Source organism: Chiloscyllium plagiosum, unplaced genomic scaffold (assembly GCF_037043375.1).
Source record: "Chiloscyllium plagiosum isolate Xiang-an unplaced genomic scaffold, Cpla_swu_hap1 HiC_scaffold_12, whole genome shotgun sequence".
NCBI classification, from domain to species: domain Eukaryota; kingdom Metazoa; phylum Chordata; class Chondrichthyes; order Orectolobiformes; family Hemiscylliidae; genus Chiloscyllium; species Chiloscyllium plagiosum.
In genome coordinates this window covers 4,205,343-4,216,241 of record NW_028270150.1, presented here as the reverse complement: position 1 = coordinate 4,216,241, position 10,899 = coordinate 4,205,343, and the positions used below count along the sequence as shown (strand labels likewise).

At 53.6% G+C, this 10,899-nt stretch overlaps 1 protein-coding gene across 1 annotated transcript in view; it reads right to left on the bottom strand.

Annotated features, from left to right (window-relative positions):
• Window positions 1-508: 508 nt before the first annotated feature.
• The window catches only part of LOC122554865 (high affinity cGMP-specific 3',5'-cyclic phosphodiesterase 9A-like), a 29,051-nt gene continuing 18,660 nt past the window's right edge, over window positions 509-10,899 (bottom strand). Inside the window, exons 9-12 of the mRNA XM_087993187.1 lie at window positions 4,571-4,645; window positions 1,616-1,702; window positions 1,109-1,213; window positions 509-595 (exon numbers count right to left, since the gene is read on the bottom strand). Coding sequence (XP_087849313.1) covers window positions 509-595; window positions 1,109-1,213; window positions 1,616-1,702; window positions 4,571-4,645 — 354 coding nt within the window. The remainder of the gene's footprint in view (window positions 596-1,108; window positions 1,214-1,615; window positions 1,703-4,570; window positions 4,646-10,899) is intronic.

Sequence of the window (10,899 nt, the reverse complement as noted above, 5' to 3'; positions counted from 1 at the left end):
TGGGGTGTGTCGGGGTGTTGGGGTGTGTCAGGGTGTTGGGGGTGTTGCTGGTGTTGGGGGTGTGTCGGGGTGTTGGGGTGTGTGTCGGGGTGTTGGGGTGTGTCGGGGTGTTGGGGTGTGTCGGGGTGTTGGGGTGTGTCGGGGTGTTGGGGGGTGTGTCGGGGTGTTGGGGTGTGTCGGGGTGTTGGGGTGTGTCAGGGTGTTGGGGGGTGTGTCGGGGTGTTGGGGTGTGTCGGGGTGTTGGGGTGTATCGGGGTGTTGGGGGGTGTGTCGGGGTGTTGGGGGGTGTTGCTGGTGTTGGGGGGTGTGTCGGGGTGTTGGGGTGTGTCGGGGTGTTGGGGTGTGTCGGGGTGTTGGGGGGTGTGTCGGGGTGTTGGGGTGTGTCGGGGTGTTGGGGGGTGTGTCGGGGTGTTGGGGGGTGTTGCTGGTGTTGGGGGGTGTGTCGGGGTGTTGGGGTGTGTGTCGGGGTTGGGGGGGGTGGGTGTCAGGGTGTTGGGGTCAGGCTGCCTCACCTGTTGTTGTACCCCGGGTGGTCGAGGTCATGACAGACAGCGGCACTGATCAGGGTCAGGATGTCGACCTGTGAGAACTTCTCCTGAAACAGAGACAGAGTCGCTCAGAGCCTGACCCCCACCCCACCCCCTCACCGCCCTGGGATTACCTCCCCCTCCCAACACTGCCCACCAACGCCCCTGGGGAAACTAGCCCTGGTCGTCTGCAGGACACCCCTGCCCCCAGGAACACAGCACTGCCACCCTCGGAGGCACCAGCACCCCCTTGTCCCCACATCCCACAGAACCCACCCAATCCCCACTCTACATCCCCCACAGGACCCCCTCCCCCCACAGGAGCCACAGGAGCCCCCCTTCCCCCACACCCCCACAAGAGCCCCCCCTTCCTCCCATACCCCACCAGACCCCCCTTCCCCACCTCACATTCCCACAGGACCCCCCTTCCCCCCTGCCCCAAACATCCCCAGAGGACCCCCCTTCCCCCACTCCCCACATCCCCACAGCACCCCCCTTCCCTCCACACCCCACAGGACTCCCCCTCCCCCCCCCCCCCCCCCCCCCCCCCCGCCGCCCCGGATGGGGGTGTAATTCCCAACCTGCAGGTTACAGATGGAGATAATACTGTACATCATCTGAGTGACACAGAAACAGTGCCTGAAGTTATGGAACGGATTGTTTCGGTAACTCCCCTCAACACGGAGCTTTAGGGAAAAAAAAGTTACAACCCAGTCAGAGACACATCGCAGACCCATGTACCCTCCCCCAAACACCCCCCTGTAACCTCCCCCCCACCCCTCCACCATACCTCCCTTTACCTGACATTGACCCCTGTACCCTGCCCCCCCCCCCCTTGCCCCCACCCCGCTGTATTTATTGGGAAGTGTTGCAGTATTGGATATTATTATTGGACTAATTCACAGCCTCCAGCTAATGTTCTGATGGCAGAGAGAGAACAGAGAATCTAACCATTGCCCCTTCACATTCTATGGCATTAACCATCACTGAATCCCCAGGTTTCAACTTCCTGCTGGTTACCATTGACCCGAAACTGACCGTCCAATAGTGTGGCCCTCTGTCAGTACTGACCCTCAATCCATTCTTACCAGCCACCTCTTCAGAGTGACAGGGTTGATGTTGAAATCTTTGACCAACCCCAGGCTGTGGTACATGTGTTCCAAACAACTGAGCATCTGCAGAGCAAAGAGAATGTCATTGGGTTCATTCTGTTACAGAGACGCTGAGAGACAGAGAGTGTGGAGGGCTGTGTGTGTGGAGAGAGTGAGAGAGAGGGTGTGTGTGTGAGTGCGACAGCGAGTGTGTGTGTGTGTGGAAGAGAGTGTGAGAGAGTGAGTGTATGTGTCAGAGTGCAAGTGTGTGTGTTAGAGTGTGTGTGTGAGTGTGTGTGTGTGTTAGAGTGTGTGTGTGTGAGTGTGTGTGTGTGTGTGTGTGTGTGTGTGAGTGTGTGTGGTACTTTGAATATGTTTGGAATGCTTTAGATGACTGAAGTCTGTTCATGTTAATCCAGACTTAAAATCATTTTTGTTTTTGAGAAATTGTACAAATTTCAGCACAGACATCATGGACTGAATGGGACCTTTCTGCTTCAGATTAGTTCATTTTTCTCAAAGTAATCACCTCCTGAATAACAACCAAGAAAACCCAGACTGAGTGTCAGGTTCTGAACTAAAAACAAGGCAGACATGAAATATTTTCACCAAGTTCCCCTGGGGTCTGAGCGGGTGTTGAGAAAAATCTACCAGCTCCAATATGCAGAGAGATTGGGGTGTCTTGCAGGAGCAATACGGTTCTCATAGTACGGGATTTTAATTTTCCTAACATAGACAGGCACTGCCAGAGCATTCAGGACTTAGATGGAGTGGAATTTGTTAAGTGTGTTCAGGAAGGTTTCCCCAAGCAATATACAGAGGGTCCTACACAGGAAGGGGCTAAACACAACCTCCTCTTGGGAAATAGGGCAGGACAGGTGACTGAGGTGACAGAGAGGGAGCACTTTGGGACCAGTAACCATAGTTCTATCAATTTTAAAATAATTATGGAAGGGACAAAACTGGTCCACAGATTCAAGTTCTAAATTGGGGCAAGGTAAATTTTCATGGAATTAGACAGGAGCGTGCAGGGGTTGATTGGAATAGTTTGTTTGCAGGCAAAGGGATCTCCGGCAAGTGGGAGGCCTTTAAAAGTGAGATAGTAGAGTTCAAGGTCACTATGTTCCTGTGAGGGGGAAGGGCAAGGCTTGATAGGAATAGGGAACCCTGGATGACAAGAGATATTGAAGGTTTGGCCAGAAATAAGGAGGAATGGCTCAGGTACAGGCAGCTGGGATCAAGGGAATCCCTGGAGATATACTGGGAATACAGGGATTCACTGAAGGAGGACATTTACTGAAGGAGGGCGAAAGGGGGGCACGGGATAGCCCTGGCTGAGAGATTAGGGAGAATCCAAAAAGGTTCTTTAAGTATATTAAAGGAAAAAGAATAACTAGAGAGAGAATAGGACCCCTCAAATGGACATGTATGTGTAAAACCACAGGAGATGGACCAGGTTCTCATTGAGTATTTCTCCTCTGTGTCTACCACAGAGAAAGACATGAAGACTTGGAACTTGGGGAAGTTAGTGGTGATATCTTGGGGACAGTCCATATCACAGCAGAGAAGGTGTTGGATGTATTAGAATGTATGAAGGTGGATAAATTTCCAGATCCTGACCGGATAGATCCAAGAACACTGCAAGAGGCCAGAGAAGAAACTGTAGGGGCCCTGGCTGATATTTTTGCATCATCATTAGCCACGGGTGAGTCCTGGAAGACTGGTGGGTAGTGAATAGTGTGCCCTTATTCAAGAAGGGATGCAGAGAAAAACCTGGGAATTATAGAGCAGTAAAGCTTAACATCTGGGGTGGGATGGATGATTACATGTGGAGGCTGCAACCTGGCTGGTTGATGAGAGGAATGGAAGAGAGAGGTGAGGGGCTGGTAGGGAATTGGGTGATGGGAAGGGAGGATATTTGAAATTGAAATTAAACAGAAATGGAAGCCATTTGTAAATGTGTGAAAGGCAGTTCAAAGAATCCCTGGAATTGGCAAATGGTCTCCTGAGGGAATGCCAGGCTGGATCAGCTGGTATCCGGGAGGTTTGAGCAGTCAGAGGTGAATGAATTGAATCAGATCCTGGAGTTCTGAGGGGACATGACCGAGAGGCTGTTGAGAAAATGTTTCCTCTTGTGGAAGAATCTGGAAGGAGATATCACTGTTTAAAAATAAACGAGTCACCCATTTCAAACAGAGAGATGTGGTCTTTCTCTGAGGATCGAGTGTCCTTGGAGCTCTCTTCCTGAAAAAGGTGAAGGAAGCAGAGTCCAGAATATTTCCAAGGCCGAGGTGGCTAGCTTCTTGTCAAAGCAAAGGGGTGAAAGGTTATCAGGGATAGACAGGAATGCGAATTTGTGGTTACACTCAGATCAGTTTTGATCTTACAGAATGGCAGAGTGAGCTCAACGGGCTGAGTGACCTACTCTGAGCCTGATTCCAATATCCAGGACCAGGAGTAGGATCAGGTTCAAAATCAGGATCAGAAATAGGAACAAGGTCAGGGCAGGGACTGGGACTAGGACCGAGGTTAGAATTGGTACCAGGATCAGGGGGAGAATCAGAATGGGGAATGGCATCAAGAGCAGGACTGGGTTGGCCAGATATTCACAAACTTGCATCCCACCCACCGCCCTCCGACCCAACTCCCCACTCCATCTACCCCCTCTACCCTCCGGCACCACCCTCCTGCTCCCACTTTAAACCGAGGGATGGAGAAAGAGCTGTGAGCGCCCCCTTGCTGCCATCCAGCAGAATTACCACATGTTAAACCTCAAATGAGGGTTTGGAGATAGATGGGGGGGGGAAGGGGGTGTGGAGGAAGGGCAATCAACAGGGACAGAGTGTAAGGGGCCAAGATGGAGGGAGGTGGGGCTGAAGAGAGGCACAGAGAGGTGGGTTAGAATGGACATTTGGAGGTGGAGGGTTTAGGATGTAAAAGGGTCACACTGACCTCATTGGCCTCCCAAAGCCAGACGTCAAATGTTGGTTGTTTCAGAGATGTAATGGTCTCCTCAGAAAGTGTGTACTGAAAATCAAACAGCACCACCTTCACTCAACTCCCAATCACAGTAGCAGCCCCTTATACATCACAACCACCATGGACAACTCCAGAACCTCACTTCCCCCGCTCCCTTTAATATCCCACCCACTCTAATCCCACTCTCCATCCTCACTCCCCGCTCCCTTTAATATCCCACCCACACTAATCCCACTCTTCCCCCTCACTCCCCGCTCCCTTTAATATCCCACCCACTCTAATCCCACTCTCCCCCCCACTCCCCGCTCCCTTTAATATCCCACCCACTCTAATCCCACTCTCCCCCTCACTCCCCGCTCCCTTTAATATCCCACCCAGTCTAATCCCACTCTCCATCCTCACTCCCCGCTCCCTTTAATATCCCACCCACTCTAATCCCACTCTCACCCTCACTCCCCGCTCCCTTTAATATCCCACCCACTCTAATCCCACTCTCCATCCTCACTCCCCGCTCCCTTTAATATCCCACCCACTCTAATCCCACTCTCCCCGTCACTCCCCACTCCCTTTAATATCCCACCCACTCTAATCCCACTCTCCACCCTCGCTCCCCGCTCCCTTTAATATCCCACCCACTCTAATCCCACTCTCCCCCTCACTCCCCACTCCATTTAATATCCCACCCACTCTAATCCCACTCTCCCCCTCACTCCCCACTCCATTTAATATCCCACCCACTCTAATCCCACTCTCCACCCTCGCTCCCCGCTCCCTTTAATATCCCACCCACTCTAATCCCACTCTTCCCTCTCACTCCCCGCTCTCTTTAATATCCCACCCACTCTAATCCCACTCTCCCCTCTCACTCCCTGCTCTCTTTAATATCCCACCCACTCTAATCCCATTCTCCCCCTCACTCCCCGCTCCCTTTAATATCCCACCCACTCTATTCCCACTCTCCCCCTCACTCCCTGCTCCCTTTAATATCCCACCCAGTCTAATCCCACTCTCCCCCTCACTCCCCGCTCCCTTTAATATCCCACCCACTCTAATCCCACTCTCCCCCTCACTCCCCGCTCCCTTTAATATCCCACCCACTCTAATCCCACTCTCCACCCTCACTCCCCACTCCCTTTAATATCCCACCCACTCTAATCCCACTCTCCACCCTCACTCCCCACTCCCTTTAATATCCCACCCAGTCTAATCCCACTCTCACTCCCCGCTCCCTTTAATATCCCATCCAGTCTAATCCCACTCTTCCCCCTCACTCCCCGCTCCCTTTAATATCCCATCCAGTCTAATCCCACTCTCCCCCCTCACTCCCCGCTCCCTTTAATATCCCACCCAGTCTAATCCCACTCTCTGCTCTCACTCCCCGCTCCCTTTAATATCCCACCCAGTCTAATCCCACTTTTCCCCCTCACTCCCCGCTCCCTTTAATATCCCACCCAATTAATCCCACTCTCCCCCCTCACTCCCCGCTCCCTTTAATATCCCACTCAGTCTAATCCCACTCTCCCCTCTCACTCCCCGCTCCCTTTAATATCCCACCCAATCTAATCCCACTATCCCCCCTCACTCCCCGCTCCCTTTAATATCCCACCCAGTCTAATCCCACTCTCCCCCTCACTCCCCGCTCCCTTTAATATCCCACCCACTCTAATCCCACTCTCCCCCCTCACTCCCCGCTCCCTTTAATATCCCACCCAGTCTAATCCCACTCTCCCCTCTCACTCCCCGCCCCCTTTAATATCCCACCCACTCTAATCCCATTCTCCCCCTCACTCCCCGCTCCCTTTAATATCCCACCCAGTCTAATCCCACTCTCCATCCTCACTCCCCGCTCCCTTTAATATCCCACCCACTCTAATCCCACTCTCACCCTCACTCCCCGCTCCCTTTAATATCCCACCCACTCTAATCCCACTCTCCATCCTCACTCCCCGCTCCCTTTAATATCCCACCCACTCTAATCCCACTCTCCCCGTCACTCCCCACTCCCTTTAATATCCCACCCACTCTAATCCCACTCTCCACCCTCGCTCCCCGCTCCCTTTAATATCCCACCCACTCTAATCCCACTCTCCCCCTCACTCCCCACTCCATTTAATATCCCACCCACTCTAATCCCACTCTCCCCCTCACTCCCCACTCCATTTAATATCCCACCCACTCTAATCCCACTCTCCACCCTCGCTCCCCGCTCCCTTTAATATCCCACCCACTCTAATCCCACTCTTCCCTCTCACTCCCCGCTCTCTTTAATATCCCACCCACTCTAATCCCACTCTCCCCTCTCACTCCCTGCTCTCTTTAATATCCCACCCACTCTAATCCCATTCTCCCCCTCACTCCCCGCTCCCTTTAATATCCCACCCACTCTATTCCCACTCTCCCCCTCACTCCCTGCTCCCTTTAATATCCCACCCAGTCTAATCCCACTCTCCCCCTCACTCCCCGCTCCCTTTAATATCCCACCCACTCTAATCCCACTCTCCCCCTCACTCCCCGCTCCCTTTAATATCCCACCCACTCTAATCCCACTCTCCACCCTCACTCCCCACTCCCTTTAATATCCCACCCACTCTAATCCCACTCTCCACCCTCACTCCCCACTCCCTTTAATATCCCACCCAGTCTAATCCCACTCTCACTCCCCGCTCCCTTTAATATCCCATCCAGTCTAATCCCACTCTTCCCCCTCACTCCCCGCTCCCTTTAATATCCCATCCAGTCTAATCCCACTCTCCACCCTCACTCCCCACTCCCTTTAATATCCCACCCACTCTAATCCCACTCTCCACCCTCACTCCCCACTCCCTTTAATATCCCACCCAGTCTAATCCCACTCTCACTCCCCGCTCCCTTTAATATCCCATCCAGTCTAATCCCACTCTTCCCCCTCACTCCCCGCTCCCTTTAATATCCCATCCAGTCTAATCCCACTCTCCCCCCTCACTCCCCGCTCCCTTTAATATCCCACCCAGTCTAATCCCACTCTCTGCTCTCACTCCCCGCTCCCTTTAATATCCCACCCAGTCTAATCCCACTTTTCCCCCTCACTCCCCGCTCCCTTTAATATCCCACCCAATTAATCCCACTCTCCCCCCTCACTCCCCGCTCCCTTTAATATCCCACTCAGTCTAATCCCACTCTCCCCTCTCACTCCCCGCTCCCTTTAATATCCCACCCAATCTAATCCCACTATCCCCCCTCACTCCCCGCTCCCTTTAATATCCCACCCAGTCTAATCCCACTCTCCCCCTCACTCCCCGCTCCCTTTAATATCCCACCCACTCTAATCCCACTCTCCCCCCTCACTCCCCGCTCCCTTTAATATCCCACCCAGTCTAATCCCACTCTCCCCTCTCACTCCCCGCCCCCTTTAATATCCCACCAAGTCTAATCCCACTCTCCCCCCTCACTCCCCGCTCCCTTTAATATCCCACCCAGTCTAATCCCACTCTCCACTCTCACTCCCCGCTCCCTTTAATATCCCACCCACTCTAATCCCACTCTCCCCTCTCACTCCCTGCTCTCTTTAATATCCCACCCACTCTAATCACACTCTCCCCCTCACTCCCCGCTCCCTTTAATATCCCACCCACTCTATTCCCACTCTCCCCCTCACTCCCCGCTCCCTTTAATATCCCACCCACTCTAATCCCACTCTCCCCCTCACTCCCCGCTCCCTTTAATATCCCACCCACTCTAATCCCACTCTCCACCCTCACTCCCCGCTCCCTTTAATATCCCACCCAGTCTAATCCCACTCTCCCCCTCACTCCCCGCTCCCTTTAATATCCCACCCACTCTATTCCCACTCTCCTCCTCACTCCCCGCTCCCTTTAATATCCCACCCACTCTAATCCCACTCTCCCCCCTCACTCCCCGCTCCCTTTAATATCCCACCCACTCTACTCCCACTCTCCCCCTCACTCCCCGCTCCCTTTAATATCCCACCCAGTCTAATCCCACTCTCCATCCTCACTCCCCGCTCCCTTTAATATCCCACCCACTCTAATCCCACTCTCACCCTCACTCCCCGCTCCCTTTAATATCCCACCCACTCTAATCCCACTCTCCATCCTCACTCCCCGCTCCCTTTAATATCCCACCCACTCTAATCCCACTCTCCCCGTCACTCCCCACTCCCTTTAATATCCCACCCACTCTAATCCCACTCTCCACCCTCGCTCCCCGCTCCCTTTAATATCCCACCCACTCTAATCCCACTCTCCCCCCTCACTCCCCGCTCCCTTTAATATCCCACCCACTCTAATCCCTCTCTCCCCCTCACTCCCCACTCCCTTTAATATCCCACCCACTCTAATCCCACTCTCCACCCTCACTCCCCACTCCCTTTAATATCCCACCCAATCTAATCCCACTCTTCCCTCTCACTCCCCGCTCTCTTTAATATCCCACCCACTCTAATCCCACTCTCCCCTCTCACTCCCTGCTCTCTTTAATATCCCACCCACTCTAATCCCACTCTCCCCCTCACTCCCCGCTCCCTTTAATATCCCACCCACTCTATTCCCACTCTCCCCCTCACTCCCCGCTCCCTTTAATATCCCACCCACTCTAATCCCACTCTCCCCCTCACTCCCCGCTCCCTTTAATATCCCACCCACTCTAATCCCATTCTCCACCCTCACTCCCCGCTCCCTTTAATATCCCACCCAATCTAATCCCACTCTCCCCCCTCACTCCCCACTCCCTTTAATAGCCCACCCAGTCTAATCCCACTCTCACTCCCCGCTCCCTTTAATATCCCATCCAGTCTAATCCCACTCTTCCCCCTCACTCCCCGCTCCCTTTAATATCCCATCCAGTCTAATCCCACTCTCCCCCCTCACTCCCCGCTCCCTTTAATATCCCACCCAGTCTAATCCCACTCTCTGCTCTCACTCCCCGCTCCCTTTAATATCCCACCCAGTCTAATCCCACTCTTCCCCCTCACTCTCCGCTCCCTTTAATATCCCACTCAATCTAATCCCACTCTCCCCCCTCACTCCCCGCTCCCTTTAATATCCCACTCAGTCTAATCCCACTCTCCCCTCTCACTCCCCGCTCCCTTTAATATCCCACCCAATCTAATCCCACTATCCCCCCTCACTCCCCGCTCCCTTTAATATCCCACCCACTCTAATCCCACTCTCCCCTCTCACTCCCCGCTCCCTTTAATATCCCACCCACTCTAATCCCACTCTCCCCTCTCACTTCCCGCTCCCTTTAATATCCCACCCAGTCTAATCCCACTCTCCCCCCTCACTCCCCGCTCCCTTTAATATCCCATCCAGTCTAATCCCACACTCCCCCCTCACTCCCCGCTCCCTTTAATATCCCACCCAGTCTAATCCCACTCTCCCCTCTCACTCCCCGCCCCCTTTAATATCCCACCAAGTCTAATCCCACTCTCCCCCCTCACTCCCCGCTCCCTTTAATATCCCACCCAGTCTAATCCCACTCTCCACCCTCACTCCCCGCTCCCTTTAATATCCCACCCACTCTAATCCCACTCTCCCCTCTCACTCCCTGCTCTCTTTAATATCCCACCCACTCTAATCACACTCTCCCCCTCACTCCCCGCTCCCTTTAATATCCCACCCACTCTATTCCCACTCTCCCCCTCACTCCCCGCTCCCTTTAATATCCCACCCACTCTAATCCCACTCTCCCCCTCACTCCCTGCTCCCTTTAATATCCCACCCACTCTAATCCCACTCTCCACCCTCACTCCCCGCTCCCTTTAATATCCCACCCAGTCTAATCCCACTCTCCCCCTCACTCCCCGCTCCCTTTAATATCCCACCCACTCTATTCCCACTCTCCTCCTCACTCCCCGCTCCCTTTAATATCCCACCCACTCTAATCCCACTCTCCCCTCTCACTCCCCACTCCCTTTAATATCCCACCCACTCTAATCCCACTCTCCCCTCTCACTCCCCGCTCCCTTTAATATCCCACCCACTCTAATCCCACTCTCCCCTCTCACTCCCCGCTCCCTTTAATATCCCACCCACTCTAATCCCACTCTCCCCCTTCACTCCCCGCTCCCTTTAATATCCCACCCAGTCTAATCCCACTCTCCCCCCTCACTCCCCGCTCCCTTTAATATCCCACCCAGTCTAATCCCACTCTCCCCCCTCACTCCCCGCTCCCTTTAATATCCCACCCAGTCTAATCCCACTCTCCCCTCTCACTCCCCGCTCCCTTTAATATCCCACCCAGTCTAATCCCACTCTTCCCCCTCACTCCCCGCTCCCTTTAATATCCCACCCAGTCTAATCCCA